At 48.5% G+C, this 23,320-nt stretch overlaps 1 protein-coding gene across 1 annotated transcript in view; it reads left to right on the top strand.

The window, feature by feature from the left end:
* LOC144946211 (ubiquitin-like modifier-activating enzyme 1) overlaps positions 1-22,125 on the top strand; it is a 31,120-nt gene extending 8,995 nt beyond the window's left edge. The window contains exons 6-25 of the mRNA XM_078875063.1: positions 11-98; positions 698-830; positions 1,928-2,025; positions 3,102-3,242; positions 4,370-4,537; positions 5,880-5,990; positions 6,384-6,464; positions 8,561-8,701; positions 9,154-9,319; positions 10,007-10,203; positions 12,255-12,319; positions 13,544-13,700; positions 15,005-15,058; positions 15,472-15,577; positions 16,202-16,293; positions 17,234-17,320; positions 17,728-17,919; positions 18,626-18,715; positions 20,489-20,574; positions 21,087-22,125. Coding sequence (XP_078731189.1) covers positions 11-98; positions 698-830; positions 1,928-2,025; positions 3,102-3,242; positions 4,370-4,537; positions 5,880-5,990; positions 6,384-6,464; positions 8,561-8,701; positions 9,154-9,319; positions 10,007-10,203; positions 12,255-12,319; positions 13,544-13,700; positions 15,005-15,058; positions 15,472-15,577; positions 16,202-16,293; positions 17,234-17,320; positions 17,728-17,919; positions 18,626-18,715; positions 20,489-20,574; positions 21,087-21,201 — 2,368 coding nt within the window. The 3' untranslated portion in view covers positions 21,202-22,125. The remainder of the gene's footprint in view (positions 1-10; positions 99-697; positions 831-1,927; positions 2,026-3,101; positions 3,243-4,369; positions 4,538-5,879; positions 5,991-6,383; positions 6,465-8,560; positions 8,702-9,153; positions 9,320-10,006; positions 10,204-12,254; positions 12,320-13,543; positions 13,701-15,004; positions 15,059-15,471; positions 15,578-16,201; positions 16,294-17,233; positions 17,321-17,727; positions 17,920-18,625; positions 18,716-20,488; positions 20,575-21,086) is intronic.
* The last annotated feature ends 1,195 nt before the right edge of the window (positions 22,126-23,320 follow it).

Raw genomic sequence — 23,320 nt, 5'->3', positions numbered from 1 at the left:
TCATTTGTAGGCAAATATTCTGTGATTTTGGAGATGAATTTGTTGTGGTGGACCCAACTGGAAAGACTATCACCTCCACTGTCGCATCCATCAGCAAGGTATGGGAGGCTGCAATCACCAGTCTGTAAAGTAGTTGTTTTTACATTAAATAAAAAATATATCGTTGCAGTGCCATCACTTTGATCAATTAATTAATGCAGTAGTAAAGCATGGATATAACTACTAATAAGAAAATCACTCTTTAAGCAATTGGCCAAATGATTCAATGTACAAAACCCTCCTGAACAACAAAACGTCTTCAGGTTCGACAATAGATACAAGTTATTGATGGAATCCAGGACAAAGAGTGAGAGAAGAGTTAGTGGGGAGATGGATACAGGACAGAGAGAGATGGAGCATTCAGAGAGAGGTTGAGATGAGCATCTTGCGATCAATGGACCACTTGATATGCTCTATTACACGGGCCCCTATAAAAACAGCAGCCTCCCCCGTCACCTTTCCTCCCGAAGGCAGGAAACCCCCTCGCAAATCCCCGCCCACGCCACCCGAGCATCAACGCAATTGGAACCATTTTTTGTGACGAGTCGAGCATCCGAACCGATAATCGGTCGAGTAATTCGATTAATTAAATAATCACATAGTCTCGCTGTAGCTCTGCTAACACTGACCCACTGTGGTGGGCTGTTTCGCACCATAGGAGAGCCCCGGTGTGGTCACGTGTGCGGAGGCTGAGGGCCACGACTTTGAGAACGGGGACCTGGTGGTGTTCTCCGGCGTGCGAGGCATGACGGAGCTCAACCGCGGCCGACCCCGCACTGTTACGGTCATCGGTAAGGGAGCTTCGCTTTATGCACCTCCGCGATCGGCACGGTAGGCTACGTACAGCGCGAAAGGAGTTCAACCTGCATACGTACGTAAACGCAGCCCATGGACGCGGCTACTCCACGGTCTGGTTTGGAGAGCCAGGTGCAGTCAAGCTCTTGCCTAGTTGTGACACTCACCCATAGGTGATCACAGAGAACAGCATATATGTATCGTGATTGTTCTGTGTGTACATTTTTTAAGTTTAGTTGTACAATAACAAACACGATTTATAATGCGCGCATATTTCGGGAATCGGGATGCAAAGTTTGATCCAGAACTCAGAGGCACGGAGCCAGAGCTCAGAATCCCTCATTTGCCAACCTGAACAGGTGAGAGCCTTTATAGGCGAGAGCACCTGGACGGGTGAGAGCCTGAACAGATGAGAGCCTGGACGTGTGAGAGCCTGGACGTGTGAGAGCCTGAATGGGTGAGAGCCTGAGCGGGTGAGAGCCTGAACCGTTTGAGAACCTGAACAGGGTGAGAACCTGAACCGGGTGCACCTTCAGCTGTTGCTAAAGGTGGGTGGTCATTGGATGCAGTGCTAGTGCAGTGGCAGAGAGTTTCCGATGGCTTCTGGTGAAGCTGCGGAGAAATACCGCTCAGCCGGGATGGTCCTGGTTCTGAGTATGATGAGCAGGTTAATACTGTCCAGCCAACTCTCAATTATCCGGGGTGATCGGGGAGGGGGCGGGCGGGGGGAAGCCCAGGTTCCCCAGACAAAACAAAACCACGGATAATGCAAATCATATGTAAGTTAGGCTAAAATAAATATAATCTACTGAGCTGTATAGAATGGGACGGTACAGATGTAGAATGTCGTCATCTGTTTTTATTGATTTTTAAAGTGATTGGTTGTTAGCGGTCGTGATACAGATTTGTATTTTCAGTGCATGGTGTACTGCTATTTTGAAAAGGAGCATCGGGCCAATTGTGTTTCTACCGTCGTTTTCCGAGATTTCACGGACATTATATTCAAGTTCAGGATTTTCCATGACTACACCGTGAGCTCCGTGTCCTCCTTGTCAATGCCTTAGCCATCGTGTCTCGTGTGTGATGTGAACAGATGACAAATCCTTCAGTGTTGGAGACACCAGCGACCTGTCCGACTATACCGAAGGAGGGGAAGCGATCAAGGTTAACATTCCACAGACCATCAAGTTTGTAAGTTTATTTTTATTTACGTTTTTTAAGGTGCAGTAGACCCAACAAAAGGGCTTCAGAGCGCCAAATAGTAAAATGTATACAAAATAAAATACATCTCCAGTTCACCTGACATTTCCTAGGAAATTAGTACATTTTTAGTTTCTTTCTAATTGGGAGTATCTCTGCAGTTCTACAAGGCAGAGCGTTCCAAATCTGAGAGCCAAGGACCGAAAAAAAGCCGGAGCTCCGAAATGTTTTATTCCGACAGTGGCTGAAAGAGGAGCCCGGTCAGGGAGTGTGAGAACCTCAAACTCCTGGAAGGATTGTAAAGCTGCAGAGTGCCTTTTTGAATCAAGCACAGTAATTTGAATCATGCACGGAGCTGATTTGGAAAGTTTGGGAGATTGGGTCCCGACGAAAACGACCAGTCGGTCAAAAGTCGTGCACAGGAGTCCTGAATGCTCTGCGGTAGTTTAACTCGACACAGTGGAAGACCCACGTACAGGACATTGCCAAAGTCGAGACCATATGTGACAAGGGAATTCAGGAAGGTAGCATCATTTCCATCAGTGAGCTTATTTCATATGTACATTATTTAACATGTAAGGGTGGAGTGGTGGTGCAGTGTATACCACACAGCGGCTATGAACCCGGCGACCTGAATTCGATTCCAGGCAATGGCTAATGTCGGTTTAAAGGCTCTGCAATAATGGACAACATTTTTTTTCATTTAACAAAGAATATGCTTTAACTTCATCGTCCAACACAAGCCTGAAGCAGTTTTAATATATATTTAAGATAACAAATGTTAACCCTTTTCCGTTCCGAGACATCTGCAAGTTGCAGGGTGGGTATCTCGTTCACCGCTGAATCTTGGAACGTGCAAGCAGTTAGCGTAATTTATTTTTAGAGAGGCGTAGCGCCGTTGTTTTTAAAGACATTTTACTCACCGCAGAGAACTTTAGCGACACCACCATGTTCTACGATAGACGACGTACACATAAGTCATCGGAATGAGTTAAAACACAAACCTACGAGTGATCACTTGAGCGTCATCGCATTCAGAGCGTTGTCCTTGCCTGTCCCCTGTGCAGTTGCCTTTGCAAGAAGCTCTGGTGAAGCCCAGGTTTCAGGAGGGATGTGACCAGACTGTGGCCCCCACCCTGCACAAAGCTTTCCAGGCCCTGCACAGGTTTCAGCAAAAGCATAACCGTTTGCCACGGCCGCACAACCAGGTACGTACGGCAATCGCACGCAAGTCGCTCGCCTCATCTTCTCGCATCACCATCATCATTATTCTCCCGATTTTTTTACCCTCCCGGTTATGGTGCTATCAGCGTCATGCCCGCCCCCCCTTTCCCGATCCCCACCCTGACGCCTGTATATTTGTAGTTTGCATGTTCTCCTTGCGGTTTGCTGGATTTTTCTCCGGGTCCTCCGGTTTTTCCCTCCACATTTAGAATCGACATGCGTTTAGAGTATTTGTCTGTTATACATTTCCATGTGATAAGCCATTTCGTTGAGCGATCATTTGTGGCCAGGTCACTTATGAAAAAGAGCTACCTGGTAAAATCAAAAAATGTTTTTTGAAGAATGTTGAGTGGAGTGGTGTTACATTGGTAACAGTGGTAAGCGCGCTGCTGTGCTATGAACCCGGCCACCCGAGTTCAATTCCCGGCCACAGCTAACATCAGTGGCGAGCGGTACCCGAACCCACCTTAACCAATACACCATGAGGCAACCTGCACTGACAAGCGAGGTGAAGTATGGTAAAAAAAAAAATAGCCAAACCGACACGGCATGGGGAGGCCTTCATCTGCTGGTGGATTGAGAAGGGCTGGAAGTAATTTGTATGATTTGACATTTGTAGAAGAGTTTATAAAAAGGGGGGCTGAGCCCTCAGCATGGCGGGGAGCCACAGGAGGGGCACTAAGCCCCTTTATGAACTATAAAACTATATACTATTTTTATTGATCACGTAATGCCCACTGAGCTATATAGCTCATTTTCAGATGCTACCTGGCCACAAATGATAGCTCGACGAAGTGGCTTATCTTGTGGAAATTTATAGCAGCCAAATACCCTAAAAGTGTGACGTTAATTTTAAATGTGGAGGGTAATACCGGAGGACCCGGAGTAAAATCCACGCGACCACAGGGAGAGAGACACACAAAATCCAAATACACAGGCTTCAGGGTCTAGATCGAACCCACGACCTCCTAGAAAGCAGACAAGGTAGTTAACGTTTTAGCACCATGGTGCCCCCCTCCCTGCCCCCCCACATCGACGCCACAGGACTGAAGGGGACCGTCTCAATCCCGACATAAAACAACGTGTTGTTGCCGCTCCCCTCTGCCCCAAGGCTGATGCGGACGAGGTTGTGAAGGAGAGTGCAGGGGTGGAGCTGGGGGTGGATGTGGGGGTGGAGCTCCAGGAGTGGCTGGTGCGACGATTGGCGTTCACGGCCCAGGGAGACCTGGCTCCTCTCAACAGCTTCATCGGTGGGGTCGCCGCGCAGGAGGTCATCAAGGTGGATATGTCTCTAGATTTGAAGCCTTCGTGAGTGCAATGATCCATACTCTTTGGTTTTTTCGGTAAAGTCACGTAGGTTAAAAAAGAGAGAAAACAAATAAATTAAATCACGTTTCGGATACAACACAAGCCTCCGTCTTCAAGTGGCACCGTCACAGCAAAAATCATTGTATCAAGGGACCTGAAGACGGAGGCTTGTGTTGCCTCCGAAACGTGATTTAATTTATTTGTTTTCTCTCTTTTTTAACCTACGTGACTTTACCGAAAAAACCAAAAAGTATGGATACGTCTCGTTTGCCTGCAGGCGTCCATCTGACTGCCTTTTAACTATCCCAAGAACAGGGATAGGAATAGATGACAAAGATTTTGCCCCGTTGCAGCACCAACGTTTTGGAACAACCTTGTTTCGTCCCTGAACATCGTAAATCTTCCTTCGAAAAATATCCTGAAGCAGAAGATTAGTGCTGGATGCAAGCGCATTTTCAAATGTGATTTGTAACTTTTATCCTTACCAGTGTACTGATAGTTCAATTTTAATGTGCAGTTGTATTGCGGGACTGCGAGTTGTCTTGGTGTGGTTGTGAATGTTCTTGCTGTTTTGCTGCCTTGCCCAAGCTTGGGAATCGGAGTACTTAGGCAATTTATACTTATTTTACGTATTTATTTTTAGTGATTTGTATTTCTTTCCTACACTTTGAGCTCTGATCGATGTTTTGTATTGTATGCTGTTGTAACTTTCTGACCCGCCCCTGCTGGACACCTGTGAAAAAGAGCTTTAGAGCTCATCGGATAGCTCAAGGATAAAGAAAGATTCTGACTTAGCAGTCCACGGTTGGGAAAACCTCTTCCTTACTGAGGGCCGATTAGGACCTTTGGACACCTTTGGTGTGCGACCATACGTTACCACATACCTCGGTCTTGTCCAATAATAATAATAGTTTTTGAATTAACGTGCGTATTGACCGAGTGTAATTAACGTGCCCTTGTAGTGACAGAGGTGGCTTCACCTTATCCATGGGTGTGTTGGAATAGCAACGATTGTCAATGTAAATCCATGTCCAGCGTGTCGCATATGGTGATGCTGATAACTTCACCAAGCCCTGTCCGTTACCTCCCATCCAGCGGCACACGTGGATCCAGAGGCTAGACCATTTCTTTTCCTCCTCCTACTAATCTGTTGTTATCCGATTAGTCGAGTAATCGAAACCGATAATCAGTGGTGTGATCGATTACTTTTACCATGGGATTACATCCTGGGTTTAATCAATTTGGGTTGCAGTTGGTCGCAGAGGTGAACTTAGAACTGTGCGTGTGTTTGCGGCAAACTCTGCATCTCCTAGGCGTGCACGGGCTCCTTCATGCCGCTCAATCAGTGGATGTATTACTCGGCGGCAAAGTGCCTTCCCGATGAGGGCACGGGTACCGTGGATATGGAGGAGGCCTGCAAACCGGTATGTTATCTGTGTGTGTGTGTCATCCACACTCGGGGGTTCTAAAAAATATTCACGGTGCCTATCGCAATGGTGACAACCAAGAGTGGTTGGTGTTAAGCCAACCGTGGTCAGTGTTGAATGCACAAATGGTCGGGTGATGAAATACGAATGGCCGCCGTAGCTCCGTATCCGCCCTTGTAACTGTTGCAAGAGATGCTCTGGACCCTGTAAACACTACGTATGTACGTATGTTAAAGTCCTTTCGCATTATTATTATAACAAACTGCTCATGTTTGTATGGCTCACTCTTACCCATATCGTGCCCTTAATCTGGGGGGTTCACAGTCCTTTGTTTGTTGACTCTGTTCCCTTTCCCCCACCCGTGCACCTTGATGCGTTTGTTCTTTGCAGACGGACAGCCGCTATGATGGCCAAATCGCTGTGTTTGGAAAGAAATTCCAGGAAAAACTTGCTTCCCTTAAGTACTTCTTGGTAAGATTCAGTGGAACGGTGACGGTAACTATCTGGGTGTGTAAGCGGTGCAACTAAACTTAAACTAAACTATTTTTTATTTTACCAGGTAAGGCCCACTGAGCTATACAGCTTTTTTTCAGAAGCGACCTCGCCACAAATGATAGCTCACCGAAGTGGCTTATTGCGTGGAAATTTAAATCAGCCAAATACTCTTAAACGTACTTTCCCAAATGTGGAGGGAAAAACCAGAGTCCCTGGGGAAAAATCCACGCGGCCACGGGGAGAGAGACATGCAAACTTCAAGTATGCAGGCGTCAGGGTCGGAATTGAACCCACGACCTCCTCCATACCAGGCGAGGTAGTTAACATCTCACCACCGTGGCGACTGCATTGGGGCCCACAGAACAGGGAGGGGGTGGGGGGTCCAGGTACTGGGCTACAAAAATGGGGAGGGTAAACTGGACAAGGGCCCATTTCATGCCTTGCAACGGGGGCCCATGCTGGCCATACTGCGATAACAGGGATTGCAGGAGATAACTTCACTTACTGTGGAAGTCCCGTAACAACTCCGAAATGTTTATTCAGTTGATCGTATCAAAATGTTTATATTGTTTCGTAAGCATTTAATCAAAGTTTTTTCAAGGACCCAGAATGCAGTTGGAACATCACAATGAGGGAGGGACAACACGTAGCGTATGACAGGCCGGGCGTAATGCGCCCTCATAATTCGGGAACGAACGAGGGCCGGTAACGATTGGGAAGAATGTATTCAAGGGGGAGGGAGGAAAATGTGAAAAAAAGAGGGGGTGGTCGGGGACAACCCTTATTATTTAAAAATTAAATCGAGATGCAAGCCCCAGAAGAAAAAAAATGCAAGCTACTTTTGTTTCATTAAAACAACATCGATCCACTTAGTGGCTCTCGCAACGCACCGCACGTTGTGAGGCATCGCGATGAGTTTTCAGCTTTCACTTTTTTGAGGATTTTAAGTGATTTCAGCATTCTCTGTTATGGCTAACAGGTCGAACCTGGAACGACGTAGCCTGCTGCCACAGTTAACGGATCTGTACTTCACGATGGTATCCTGTCATGGCTGCTGACTTTCCGATTGGTGACCTGCTTCCTTTGCATCGTGTGGTTGTCTTGGAGCTGCTTACACCATCTCGCGTCGTAGACGCATACGCCAACCCATATACTCATTCATTGGCTGAAAACATCTCAATCTAAGCGCCTCCATGTGTGCTGATTACGCTGCATTGTGAGATACAGTTGCATAATTGATACACTTTATTATTGTTGCGTAGTACTTGTTGACGCCAAGGGGAATTGTAGAACCAGACGAAGACGAGGATTCTTACTTAAGGCTGCTTGCCGTTTATTTACACTCTTACACACTGTCCACTACACTCACTGGTTGTTACACTCTCTGAACTCCACGCTTACACCCGTTATGGCGCACGTCAGAACTCTGTCCTTTACGCGGACATCCCTTCAGCTATCTAAGCCCTGGTACGGCTCCCCTTTGTCTACCCCCTCGTTTGCACCGGGCGGGGGATCATCCAACACCGCCCGGCGACGAGGTGAGACCTCTACATCTCGAGCCCTTCTTCGGTGGCTGGGATGTTTTCCACGTAGGCTCTCGTTCCTCTGCCAACGGCGACGACTTCACTCTCCCTACGGCGACCACCTCCCTCTCCCTATGGCGACCCCACCGTCGTCACGGGTCCCCCTTAAATAGCCCTTGGCGGCTCCTCCCCCTAGCTCGGATCCGGCCTTTTCACGAAGGCACCCCCCCCCCCTTACAGCACCCGTGACATGACGTCATTCTCCGCTGTCAACTCGCTCGCACCTCCCTGTGTACGCTCCCTCATGGTTGCTCACTCTACTCCTCTACATTATTATTAAAAAGCTTTTGCTGTCACCCCACCACTGCACGCTCCTTAACGCCGCTTGATTACTACTTTCAATTATTGTTTCTCATTAACAGTTTGCGTTACACAACCTTGGTTCAGTGAGATGAGGGCCGTACGTATAAGTATTTTTTTCTGTGGTTGCATATTTCTTTGAATGCATGCCCACGAAACCCAATGCAAGGGCTCCCCTTTTTGTCCCAGGTGGGTGCTGGGGCCATTGGCTGCGAGCTGCTGAAGAACTTTGCGATGATGGGACTGGGTGAGGTGACTGTGACCGACATGGACCACATTGAGAGATCCAACCTGCATCGCCAGTTCCTCTTCCGGCCTGGAGATGTCAAGGTGCCATGCACGGCTTTTTTGCGATGGACGCGTGTGAAGTTAAGACCCACGACGTCTCTGGTTTCCCATTGCGCCATCGACGCAGAAAATTCGATGTAAACAACACAACCGCATAAAATAATAAATAATAAAAATAACAAAAGTCATACGTTAGTTTATATTGTACCCAAAATAAAATTACACATCCCCTAATGGCAGCTTGTCCCTTATATGGCACAAGGTGAACAGAGGACAGACGACATGTAGACATCATAACGTCCATCCAAGTGACTTATAGCATCGTGCAGCCTGCAAGGACACGCTCGTTTCTATTCCGTGGCTCACCATAATAGAGGAGTTCCAGAACCCTTCCTGGTGGACACCGGAACATGTGCTCGTCCCAGAAGCTCACCCTGCCCATGCCTCTGTGCGCCTCCGCCCCCGTGCCCTAACGCCCATGGTGTTGCCAACAGAAGTCAAAGTCGGAGGTGGCGGCGCGTGCCGCTAGCGAGATGAACCCCGATGTGCGCATCAACCCGCACAGGCTCAGCGTCGGTCCGGCATCGGAATCCGTTTTTGGCCAGAGCTTCTTTGACGAGCTGGACGGCGTTGCGACCGCCCTGGACAATATCGAAGCACGTGAGTGGAGGCTATGGTCACTGTGAATTGTTTTATTGTTATTATTGTAAAACAAAAATGTGGAGCTTGTCCACAAAGTGGCTCGAGGTGGTGTGATCTGCCTCGCAATCAGAAGGGTGTGATTTCAAATCCCTGGTTGGGGGTTGACTCAGCCCATCACCTCTCCGGGGCTTGATAAAACGATGCTCAATTTGTAGGGAAGTCAACGGTGGTTATCCTGTGGATATGCTCAGCCCTGCGATAGGAATTTGCAATTGCCACCACTGGCTTTGCAGGGCTGTAAACAGGGGATGAGCACTAATGCCTCAATGCTGCTCATTTGAGCAGGAAATCATCATTTTGACTTAACTGTTTTTTATTTCACCAGGTAAGGCCCACTGAGCTGTGTAGCTCTTCTTCAGAAGAGACCTGGCCAGAAATGACAGCTCAATGGAAATGGCTTATCACGTGGAAATGTATCGCAGCCAAATACTCTAAACACACATTGATTCTAAATGTGGAGGGGAAAACCGGAAGACCCCGAGTAAAATCCACGTGACCACGGGGAGAGAGACACGCAGACTCCTAATATACAGCAGGCGTCAGGGTCGCGATCGAAACCGGCGACCTCCTCTATACCAGGCGAGGTAGTTAACATCTCGCCACCACGGCGACTTCCACGAACGAGCGTGCGCGATCTCTTCCCAGGAGAGTACGTGGACAGGCAGTGCGTGAATCACCGCAAACCTCTGCTGGAAAGTGGCACGGAGGGGCTGGAGGGCAGCGTGCAGGTGGTGGTGCCGTTCCTCACGCAGTCCTACGGCTGCGTCGCCAATCCGAGGAAGGAAACCATCCCTTTGTGCAGCGTGCGCAGTAACCCCAGCACCACCGCGCACACTCTGCAGGTACGATGAGCACATCATCATCATCGTCATTCTCATCATCATCCGGCCGGGTGGTTCAGCGGTAGTGGCGGGCATTCCGAAGGTTGCTAGTTTATATCTTGGATGTGGGAAGAGTTAGAGGGGGGAAAGGTTGACTCAGCCCATCCTCCCTACAGGATTGCTGACGTAATTACCATTTGGTAGGAGAGGGCAACGGTGGTTGTCCTACGGGGAACCTCGCCACCGTCATAGGGATGTGGAATTTACACTATTGAGACAAATTACCCAGTCCCTGCCCACTTCCAACAGCACTCCACGTAATTGGCCGTACATCCCAAGCAAGGTTCTCTTGAAGAAGAGAAGTGCCACGATTCGGTGAGCCTTTTCTGGAAGACCGTTACAATTAGTTGATGACAGCGGCTGCCAGGAGTGGTCAGGAGCCTGTTTGGAGCCTTGGAAATGATAACAGAGCTTATAAATTACTAGCTGTGCTACCCGGCTTCGCCCGGGACTTGGATCCACCACGCCCGGCCGCCTTTGTCTCCCCAGTGGCGATGTTCACACACCACACTAATTACTCGTTTGAGGCTGAGTCGACCTAGGGGAGGCCCAGGACCGGTTCAAATAATCGTCACCGGTGTTGGCCGTGAGCGGGAATCGAACTCGGGTCGCGGGGTTCGTAGCGCGGCGCGCTAACCACTACACTACGTTGCGTTACGCTTCCACATGCGCGGGTCACGTGACAGATTTGACGTCACAGCTCACTTGCCATGCAAAAATATAAATGCATTATTGAGCTCCCCCCCCCCCTCCCAAAAAAAAGAAAGTGTATTTTTATAATTTTTTCATGGTGTACAGTCTGGAAAGTACCAACATTGCAAATTTCCAGTTTGTTGCATGTCGGGAAGTAGGCTAAACATTTTGAACAGACACATATTCACAACTTTGCCTTTTATATATATGGAGATTATACATTATGGATGACCAGGTGGCGCAGAGGTCAGAGTGGTGAGTTGTCACTGCGGAGTTCCTGGGTTTGAATCCGGGTTGGAGTTGCCACGGTGGCTAGGAGATGTTAACTACCTTGCCTGATCTACAGGAGGTCGTGAGTTCGATCCCGACCCTGATGCCTGCTTTATATTTGGAGTTTGCGTGTCTCTCTCCCCGTGGTCGCGTCGACTTTTCTCCGGGTCTTCCGGTTTTTCCCCTTTACATTTACAATCAACGTGCGTTTAGAGTATTTGTCTGCTATAAATGTGCACGTGATAAGCCACTTCTGTTGAGCTATCATTTGTGGCCAGGTTGCTTCTGAAAAAGACCTGTATAGCTCAGTGGGCCTTAATAGGTAAAATAAAAACAGGTTTATTAAGTGTACTGAGTTAACAGTCTTAGTTCGGTCACCAATGGCTGCACACAAAAAAAAAAAATATTGTTAAATTTGAATTTTCATTCACGTTGGCTAAATTTACAAATATTTGTTTTTCAATTCGACAAATATTACTCTCTGTGGCAGGGTAGGTGGAAATTGCTGTGTCATTGTGTCGATAAAATATCACATTAATTGCTTTTGGAAGTTATTCTGTGGACATCCTTCCGTGGACAAATTCTATAACATGGGACGTTGCACTGCAGTATGGGAATATCCAAATGGATTCCTCACACCAGAGCGTGACACCACTCGCACAGTCGGGATACGGATACAAATTGGGGACAAAAACGTGAAAAAAATTGTCTGCAGTGAAGTGCCGTTGAAAATGGGGTAGCTCCGATGCCGGATTAAGCTAGTGCGGGGCCTGCGGCATAACCTTACGCACATAAAAGTTGAAGGCAGTGTAGTACTATAGTAATAGAACGAGTGCAGAATTACTGAACCGGAATTTATAGCTTGAAAGCATTTAGCGCGGGGCCCTTGAAAGTGCGGGGCCCGTAGCATATTCTACTTTTGCTATGAGGATAATCTGGCACTGGGTAGCTCGCAGGGATCGCGTCAGTGAGGGGCAGCCCTCTCTTGATCCCTGTCTCGCTTGCCACCCCTAATCCCCTCATCCTTGAAACCCCTTGAACCACTGCAGTGGGCGAAGGAGGAGTTTGAGGAGCTGTTTGCGGTCCAAGTGAAACATGCCAAGGAATGCGTCCAGTAGGTGGAGAGGCACTGCATTTATGGCATTTTACACAAGTACAATCATTACCTCTCGCACGCACGTGCAAACAAACACACACACATGCATAGTGCCCGAGCAAGGGCAGGGTATGTAGATGTGTTTGTTGAACTTCTTTCGCACTGTACATAGCCAACTGTGCTAATCGGAGGTGCGGGATAGGGTGGGGCAGGGTGGGGCTGGGTGGTGGTAAGGTGGGGTGTGACAAGGCAGGATGGGCATGGCTGGATAGGGTGGGACAGGGTGGGATAGTGGGGCAAGGCGGGCCTGGCAAGGCAGGATGGGGCAGGGTGGGATGGTGAGGCAAGGCGGGGCATGGCTGGACAGGGTGGGATGGTGGGGCAAGGCGGGCCTGGCAAGGCAGGATGGGGCAGGGTGGGATGGTGGGGCAAGGCGGGGCATGGCTGGACAGGGTGGGGCAGGGTGGGATGGTGGGGCAAGGCGGGGCATGGCAAGGCAGGGTGGGGCAGGGTGGGATGGTGGGGCAAGGCGCGGCATGGCAAGGCAGGGTGGGTTGGTGAGGCAAGGTGGGGCAGGGCAGGGTGGGATGGTGGGGCAAGGCGGGGCATGGCAAGGCAGGGTGGGGCAGGGTGGGTTGGTGAGGCAAGGTGGGACATGACAAGGCAGGGTGGGGCAAGGCGGCCGCCCCGGGCACCCCTCTGACCTGAATGGGAAACCAAAATGTTGTAAAAGAAGACATCTATGGTGGTGCTGGTGCTACAGCAGCTGAGAGGAGCGAGGAAGGGGGCGTTGGAGGACGGCACATTGTCGCTGGCACCATGTCCAGCTATGGTTTTGCACACACACATATAGCAATCAGTGGGTTTGTTATAAATATTAACAGCTGTTGTTTACCATTTTCCCTTAGTGACTGTTTGCTTGCTTGTTCATTAATTACATTTTATATGACTAAATCGCCCAGAATGTGCCCCATTCCGTACGATCGTATAAGCTAAGCAGATGTGTAAGCCTGGATAGTATTTGGGGAGGCCCTCATCCAGCAGTAGAATTGACAAAAAACGGGTAGCTGTGCAGGTACACGTTGAATATTCTTTTTTTGGTTTAACACAGGTTTTAGCGACCAACATTATCCATAAGAGAGCTTTTTTTTACGGGTTAGATCGCGTAAATATAAATCTGTCGTTATAAACCTGCCACCACCCAACACAGCCAATTGTTTTCTTTTTGTTAACGTCCCATAGAAGTGTGCAGGCTCTTGGGGAGAGGGTACAATCCCTTTCACTTGGGCAGGCGAGCGGAGGCGATGCCAGCCTGGAGGGGTGTGTGGCCTGGGCTCGGCATCGCTGGCTACAATCTTACCACGACCACCGGATACCGCCGCCAGCGACGACGACGACGGTACCAGTTCACTCGCCCACTGCCTCTCATCCAATGATGCATCGTTCATTCATTCACTTCCTTTACCTCTTCTTTCCTGTTTTTGTAAAAAAATGCATCTGTTTTATTCTGGTTGTGCTTATAATATCATAGAATTACGTTGTTTAGGTGGATTTTAGTTTCTAAAACTAAAATAAAATGGAGTTTATACATACTCTTTGGTTCTTTCGGTAAAGTCACGTGGGTATAAAAATAAAATAAATCACGACGTTTCGGGCGCAACACAAGCGTCCGTCATCCCACCTGATGACGGACGCTTGTGTTGCGCCCGAAACGTTGTGATTTATTTTATTTTATACCTACGTGATTTTTTTGGTAATTGTCTGTGGCAGAAAGGAAACTGGCAGCTAGCAAGGAAAGAGATGTAGAGGGAGACACAGACCATCATCCTCTTGTAGAGCAACGACTGCAATTTCATATCGACGTGGTTAATGAGCCAGATTATTGCGTCAGGAGTAGCGGCAGAGGGCATCGCTGTAGCGACGCCCTCTTCGTGTTTGCGAATCGGGCATTGAGTCGTTATAAGTCCCATGAACAAAGACCGAGATGGATTGATATTTTAAATAATGCCATTGATCACAAGGGCCCATGTGTGACTGAAGTAACACAGTAGTGTATCTGTCATTTTCTCTAAATGTTCAGAAATCTGACCTTTTCACCTATCCGCCTATACCCCAGTCTCCAGTCAGTCGGATATGGGACAATGTGCCATGTGTGTAATTTACTTGTGTGTGCGTGTGCGTGTGTGCATGTGTGCGTGTGTGGCAACAACGACAACCGCCATTCGCCACTAAGTGGCGGTGACGTCACCACGACGCTTGTGCCAGGCCATGTGCACCTTGAGGCCACGTGAAGTGTCGAACGCCCGCTGGCAGGAGGTCACGGGGCAGACCCAGGTGCCACGGGTCGACTGACTGAGATGACTGACAATGGCGGTTGTTGTGCATAGTGGCACAGTGGTAGAGCAGCGGATAGCATGCTGCGCCACGAACCCACCGATCTGAGTTTAATTCACCCTGATGGCCAACACCAGTGACGATTATCTGAACCGGTCCTGGGCCTCCATTAGTTCGACTCAACCTCAAATGAGTATAGCTGATGCAGTGTCTAAACATCGGCACTAGGGAGACAAAGGTTGGTGGGCTGTGATATTGCCCACCCACTTGCTCGTGTGCCGTGCCGGCCTTCATATAAGTGCGACTCGCTAACAGCAGTTGCCCCAACAGGCTGTTGAAAACTATACCAGCGCCTCTTTGTCTTTGCAGCAACCCTCTTCCAGCGTACGCAGCCCCAAGTGTCTGGAGTTCAGCAACACAAATGTGAGTCCTCCAAGCGACCCCGACAAACAGCAGACGCTCGAGCACTCGAGAACTCCTTGCTTGCAGACTCCCCTTGCTAAGTGTGGTTGATCATAAGACCGTGGTTTAGCAGTTACAATTATCGAATCCTAAATTATTGAGGGTGTATCGGGACTACGAATGTGGCACTCCTAGTTTTGACTTTCATTCACGGCTCGCGTCAGTGGCGAGTTATATCTGAAACCTGCGCTGGGCCTCGCCCAGGTAGACTCAGCCTTTAGATTGAGTACCTTGTGCAGTGTGTAAATGTCGGCACCGAAGAGGCAGAGGCGACCATCGTGCGCGCCGTACCGGCACTCCGCGGTGCTCGCTAGCAGCACTTGCCCCAATGGTCAGGGCGATACCGGGGCATCGTTGTCTCTGTATAAACACAGGCCCTGCACGTGGACTACGTGGCGGCAGCAGTGAAGCTTTACGCTCATGCGTACGGGTTTCCGGTGCCGACGGACCGGGCCTCTGTGGAGCGGGTTCTGCGGGAGGGTAAGAGTGCACCAGCATATAGAGCAGTGTTCTTCACTAATTTTCAAAGGGGTGGGGAGGCCACTTCCGCCGATGAGACATCATCAGTGGGAGGGCCGCCACGCATTTCAAACCATTGCGGTTTGACAGCAGCACTATGATGATGATGTTGATGGGGGGTGTTTCCACATTTTGTACATTGTCGGGGAGTGGGGGCACACGTCAGGGGCCACACTAAAGGCCACCAGGGGCTGCCAGTGGCCCGCGGGCCTTGCAATGAACAACACCGATATAGACACTCGCGATTACCGGTACGCTTCTCTAACTTTTTTCCACTGCACAACTGAGCCATACCGGGGCCGTGCCAAGCCAGCCGAGCACCGATCAGGAGGTCGATAAGTTTGCTTTTTTCCACTGAAACAAACCGAACTAGTCCTTCGACATCGGACGCAATGAACCGATATGCTCCCCACTGTCTATTCTCAATGCCTTCGCCAACCCGAACGAAACCGGCTCGGCGAAGCACGGTCAAACCAGTCCCGTGCGGCGTGTGGGGAGGCGATCGTCCAGTGGCAAATATTAAAAGGGCGTGATACGTTGTACTGTACACACGTGCGTGATGGTGACGGCTTGCTGACCCAACAGATGGATCGGCGTCAGAGGAGGGGCTTGGTGCTGAGTTGCCAACCCATGAATCTCTGGGACAGCTCGGCATTCAACCACTCGTGTTTGACAAGGTGACTCCCTCTGGTGGTGTCAGCACTTAAGCATTTTACAATTCACATCACGACTCCATACTAATAACCCATCACCCGATTCACAAATCCGAAGGAGGCAACCCACCAATAACACTCCGCTATTGCTGATATAATTATCTGCTCAGCCACCCTAATATAGTTGTTGCTGTATTATCGATACGAAGAAGATTTTACAATTCACCCTTCCAGCGATTAAATTGATTATCACAATTCAGGCTTGCGATTTGACTTATGAACCATTTTCTCTTTGGTCTCACGCTTTCTCACACCTCGAGAGTAGTTGTGCGTGCCACGTTAGCCGAAATGTACAATTTCGTATGGGGGGGGGGGGGGGTGTTGATTACCATACATTACCACGCTGGTCAGTGTGGACTTGATGAAGGCAAGGGAGGGCAAGACCGGTACTGATATCACTCGCCACTGATGTTAGCCGTGGCTCGCAATCGAATTTTGTGTTTCTCCCTCTGTTGACGTACTCTTGGGTGTGCTCCTGTCCTGGGCTGCTACGAGGTTGTTAGTCTCGGCCACCGGTCATCGACCCTGCAAGTGACATATTCCTGCTGAAGGCCAAGTGAACTGGAAGAAAAAATAATATAATTTTATCGGTACCGAGGCTCCCGCAAGGCCATGTGGCACAGTATGGCGCCAGCTATCATAGAGTGCGGTTGTGTCGCTTAAGTTCTCTGCGGTGAGTGCAATGTCTTTTAAAAACAACGGCGTCATGCCTCTCTAAATAGAATTAACGCTGAAGCGCTTGCCCGTTCCGAAATTCAGTGATGAACACGACACCGACTCTGCAGCTGCAACTGGAAAGGGTTAACTTGCAATGGAATAGATGAATGGACATGTGCAAAATCGTGGCGGAACGAAATCAGACAAACGGTGTTTGCACCATTTTCTCGCTGCTCTGTGTTTCTAGGATGACGATGATCACATGAACTTCATTGTTGCTGCTTCCAACCTAAGAGCCGAGACATATGGAATCTCCCCAGCGGACAAACACAAGGTGTGGTTTCACATCCATCACTCGCAGGGGATCTCCGAGGAACTCTTGGTTGGGGGGAGGTTAACTCAACCCATCATCCCTCTGGGGTCAATAAAACGAGTATCACTTTGTATGTATGTTAAACTTACGTAGCCAACGGTGCTAATTGGAGGTGCGGGGGAAGGAAAACAAACAACAACAAGCAGTTCTTGAATGAGTTATCAATTTAGATTGAAAAGTGCATAACTCCAATGGCTCCCTAATACCGAAAGGAAGAGCGTTTCAGACGGCCGCAGAAGCGCATCTGAAAGCTCGCGATGCGGTGACCGTCGTCATTGTTCGATGGCCAGCCCGAAAGAAGCCGTCACCGCTGCCGCAAGGATGACTGGAGTTCGCGCGACGGTTTTGTGTTCTGTGCTCGCGCGCAGAGCAAGAAGATCGTCGGCAACATCATCCCCGCCATTGCCACGTGCACGGCGGCCGTGGCGGGGCTGGTATGCCTGCAGCTGTACGCGGTGGCGCAGGAGCGCGGGAACAAAAGAGATTTCCACAACGCGTTCGTTGACCTGGGGAGGTGCAAGTTCTCGATGGTCAATCCTGCAGGACCCACCGCTCACCAGGTGTCTCATCAGCGTTTTCTTCTTTCTTGTCGTACGGCTGATGTAGATGACTTTTTTTTGGTTAGCAGGTAAGGCCCACTGAGCCATATAGCTCTTTTTCAGAAGCAACCTGGCCACAAATGATAGCTCAGCGAAGTTGCTTATAATGTGGAAATTTATAGTAGCCAAAAAGTCCAAAACGCATGTTTCTAAACATGGAGGGAAAAACTGGACCCAGAGAAAAATCCACATGACCACGAGGAGAACACGAAACTCCAAATATACAGCAGGCGTCAGAGTCGGGATCAAACCCACGACCTGTATACCAAGCGAGGTAGTTAACATCTCGTTACCATAGCTGTTGCAGAGCAGAGCAACAGCTACAATTTTACATTCAGGTGGTCAAGCCAAATAACCGCGGGATGGATGATGTCAGCCTACTCGTGGCCCATCCTGTTACGTGAACAAAGCTTACAACGAAGTTCACAATGCCCTGTACATAGACGACCGTGCTAATCGGAGGTGCGTGTGTTCCTGTCTGCCCCTCGGTGCAATTCCACGCGAATATCTCTCCACGATTCGTTTCAAACACCTCGACTTTTATTTCCTTTACTTAGGCCGTGTCCGTTTTCCTAATCCATCTGTTGTAGCAGGGTTAATATTCGCCAATTGAAAACCTCGTTTTTTTGCACCCTTGGTACGTTTCCTTGTGCTCGGTGTGCCACAGTATTTCAATAAAGAGTGGAATGTGTGGGATCGGATCGAGGTGGATGGGCGACAGGACATGACCCTACAGCAGTTCCTGGATCACATGAAGGTGAGATGGCGACACAAAAGAATGAGGCCAGCGGTGGCCAACCGGCATCTCCCGAGCCGCATGCGGCTCTTTAGTCCACCGCATCATGTGGCTCTATCGAAGGGGTATAACGTAGAGCGTACTCCTATGACAGTAGCAAAGAATAATGAATGTCTCCCGTGCTGTGCCGAAAACTGTCTATACATATACATACATTGCTCTTTGCAGATCTCACGGGGTTGGCTACCCCTGCTGAACTAGGGCGCTTATATAAAAATTAATGTTGAGTGACAATTGCAATCAATTCTTGGTGGGGGGAGGGGGTGCTTTTTGTTAACGGGGTATTTGTTTAAAAGAGCGCACACACACGGCTGTCGAGATCAGTGGCGTGGGCGTGATTGTCGTGTGGGCCCCGGGTTCACAGAATGAAATAGGGCCTTCTGTCCCAATTTCCCTTCCTCTTCGAAGCTCAGAGCCTGGGCCCTTTCGCCGGCCCTTGGGCCTCGGTGCAGTTATTTTCTTTTAAACACAAGTTTGCTGAGCACAGGTCCAAAGGTTTAAAATGCCAAGCAGACAGCAACAAACTGCACTGTCAAAGCTGCAATAGATAAAGAGCGGAACGCATGTTTGAAATGAGCGAGATTATTACGAGAGCTTGTGTGACCTGCTGTGTGGTGGATGAGTGAGTGGGTGAGTGAACCTGTTGTTGTGACCCGCATCGTGGTGTTGGTTACAACACCACATGACATGAAACGGTCTGTCTGGCAGACCGAGTCTTCAACATGGGTGATGGGAGGAGGAATTGACGAGTGAAAGTTCACAGGAACAGTAACCATGGTCGTAGTAGTAGCGATAGAAGAGTGATAATGAGACGACTTACCGCCGGTGAGCGTATGACTGGAGTCAATCAGTGAGTGCTGGATCATCATTCAACTGGATCATTTTACGTTAAATTATATCAGGTGCGGTGAGGTAGGAATTGGGTCCTCCATCCCAGATATGAGAGCAGTTTTCTAACTTTGGCCGATTTGTGCTTTGTATAGTGGTATTAATTATTCAGAGTTAAAGGAGACTTTGGCAGACAAGAAAGCCAAAAGTTTATTCGATGCTGCCTTAGCCAGATTAGTAACACAGCCATTCCATGACAGGTGACATGAGATTGTTGCGCCAAATAGATTAATGACTTTACTATTATGGCCAAAAATATAATTGTTACATATGATGGGAGGTAACCGTGGAATTGGCAGTCTTATGTGATATTATCATTGTTGTACTGCCTGCATGCTCAACACCTATGCCACTGGTTCAGGCTCAAGTCAAAATCTGTCCGGAGCTTATCCTGCTTAAACAAATGGTTACTGGCAAACATTGGCACAGAGAGGTACACACACTGTACTGGCGGTCTGCTCTCTCACATTCCTCACCTCCCAGCATGAGAGAAACTAATGCTAAACCGAACAATTTTTTTATTTTACCAGGTAAGGCCTACTGAGCTATATAGCTCTTTTTCAGAAATGTATAGCAGCCAAATACTCGATAAAAGCATGTTCCTAAATGTGGAGGGGAAAACCGGAGGATCCGGTGAAAAATCCACATGACCACGGGGAGAGAGAGACACGCAAACTCCAAGTATACAGCAGCCGTTAGGGTCGGGATCGAACCCTCGGCCTCCTGTATACCAGGCGAGGGAGTTAACATCTCCTAGCCACCGGGGCAACCCTAAAGTTCTAGTTCACCTGTCTGTCGAGTGCGCAAAACCACCTCAGTAATCCGAATTTGAATGTCCCCTGCCAGGCGGAGCACGAGTTGGTGGTGACAATTATACTCTGCTCTGGGCAGTTGCTTTACCCGCCGTTGAACGATGATGACCTCTCAAAACCGTACGTATAATAATAGCCTGTTTTTTCGTAACGCAAATTTGATATACAACGCGATGAATGTATTAGGGAACACATTTTTTATAATGGGGATGCGAATAGTATAAACGCGATTGAGTAAATGGAACTACGTCACGCGAGTAGGAATAAGCGGCCATACGGCTGCCTCGGCGTAGCATCACACAAGGTGGGATGCTGCTGGATGCTTTTAGATGCGACCCACACACCTCAGTCTTTGTTCAGCCTTTCATACGCATTTCACGTGTTATCATGGACTGTGCTTTACCCTGCATGTCGCAGTGTTCTTCAGGAACGCAACCACCGCGTTATAGGAGAACACTGTGGTAATAAAAATGAGTTGCCTTTGATGGAGCCACCCTCATTCAGGCTTGCGGCATCTTGAAGCGCTCTACACGGGATTAGCGACTCGCATCAACCTCCCGTCTCAAGACATTTGAAAGTTGGATCGTGGTGCCACGCGTGCGTTGTTGCTGAAGCATGTTTGTTTTTAGCAGGCTTTCTCAAATGCTGCCAATGCCGGCGGAGTCCGGTGCGAGATACTTGGCTTGTCACTGCATCGACAGTGAACAGGAACTAGACGTGCCACGCATCAAATACATCTTGGCCTGAGTTCATCAGGTGCGCAGGAGTTGCGGCAAAAGGACAGGAGCACTGTGTGCTTGTGTACAGCGAATGAATGAGAGCGTCGATCGTGGTGAGGCTGCCAGGCCTGATACTGCACTAAAACACATTCAAAGCACTCAGAGAAAATGTGTTTTGCTGTAAATTTAACGAAATGTAAAATTGTGCACTTTTGTTATAATTTAAAAGTAAAAATTTTGGGTGCATTATAACAAACATCGCCGACGAAGGTTTAATGTTTGCGAAGTACAACACGAGGACTGGTAGTCCTCTACTTACGATCGAGATGCGTTACGACGACCCCATCGTAAGTCAAAAATATCGTAAGTCGAAGATGGCCTAACCTACCCAGGAGTCTTAAAGAATGGTGATAATTTATCAACACAGAGCAATTTACAGTACCGTACTGTATAAACTATATACTGTATGTATTTATTCATTACAATACTGTATTGCACAGTAAAATGTAAAGTAAAAAAAAACAAGGTAAATTCTTAGCCTACATATATGAACTGCAATTTAATAGAAAGTTTTTTCAGGAAATAATCCTATTTGCTATAAAAACGTTTCACATACATTGAACGTATCTTATCGTGGTAACCCTAAAATGAAATCGCTAAAGCTACGTATCATATATGCATTGAACGTACAGTATCGTACCTCGTACGCTGCTGCGTTAGCCTGCCGCGCGAAATTAAAAATATTTTACAATTTTGTCATATCGCTATCGCCATCGTAAGATCAAAATATCGTAAGTCGGACCATTGTAACTCGGGGACTATCTGTACATCGATTATACCATAATAAATATTAAAATACATAATGGTGTCTTTTACTGCAGCGTTCGCTTCAAGTTTTCACCATCCGACACTCACCAATAGCGTGTGGTCCTTTTAAACAAATGCCACTGCGTTTCCGCAAAACCCGCCTGGCGCAGTGCAGCAGCAGCAGCAGCACTTGATGGGAGCCAAGTTCACTGCGAGTGACCCCTGCACTTGGGGGGGGGGTGCACTTCCATGAAGAAGTGATTCACCCTGCAGAGTCGTCAAGCACAGCAAGAGAGGGCTGAGGGGCCCCAGGTGCCGTTCGAGAGGAACGACATTAAACAGACTGTTGGGGCAAGTGCTGTTAGCGGGCACCTATTTCATGTACTTAGAAGTTCTTGTAGCCTAGCGGACTGCCAGGAGTCCACGGACCACAGGTTGGGAACCGTTGGTGTAGGCCAGTGTTGATACGTTTTTTTAACCTTTTATCTGGCAACAAAACTGACACCTTTTTTTACAAGGAGTCATGTTTGCATTGACCACAGAATCTGCGGTCGGAATGCAAAAAAAGCACAACTCTGATAATGTATGCACTGTCCTTGAAATTGATTGGTCCACATCCGAGACAGCTTTTATTAGAGCCTAGTCTCACATGGTGTTGGACCAGATGACGCCAAAAGGCGCACAACTCAAAGACAATGCACCATCAGAGTATGAGAGCTCGGGGTAAGCATTTACACCATTGGAACCTTTGCCAGTAGCAAAATATAATAATTTATTTTTGACCCTTTTATCTGGCAACAAAACTGACACCTTTTTTACAAGGAGTCATGTTTGCATTGACCACAATACCTGCGGTCGGAATACAAACAAAATAACACCAAAAAAGATAAAAGGGTAAAAAACCAATTATCATATTTTGCTACTGGCAGAGGAGGTTCCAATGGTGTAGGCCAGTGTTCTTCATCTGTAAGGACCACGGGCCACTGGTGGCCTTTCGTGCGGCTTCTGACATGCGCTCCCCCACCCTTTCCCAACAATGCACAAATGTGAAAACACCCCCCATCATCAACCTGTCAAACCCCAATGCCTTAAAATGTGTGGCGGCCCTCACACTGATGATGTCTTATCGGCGAGAGGCGTACAGCTGAAAATTAAAGAACAACGGTGTAGACAAGTGAGTGGTTGACCGACATGCCTTGAATGCCGTGAATACACCGTAACATCGCCATCTACTGGCAGCCGAATGTGTAAATACCGTACCCTGCACAGGGACAGCTGCTGCTGAGCCCCCCCCCCTGGCTAGACACTGTAGCAGGGCATTGCGATGGTTGAGATGAGGC

The sequence above is a fragment of the Lampetra fluviatilis genome, chromosome 40 (genome assembly GCF_964198595.1).
Source record: "Lampetra fluviatilis chromosome 40, kcLamFluv1.1, whole genome shotgun sequence".
Classification (NCBI taxonomy): domain Eukaryota; kingdom Metazoa; phylum Chordata; class Hyperoartia; order Petromyzontiformes; family Petromyzontidae; genus Lampetra; species Lampetra fluviatilis.
Note: the sequence above shows the minus strand (reverse complement) of the source record. Positions and strands in the feature narration are given on the sequence as shown.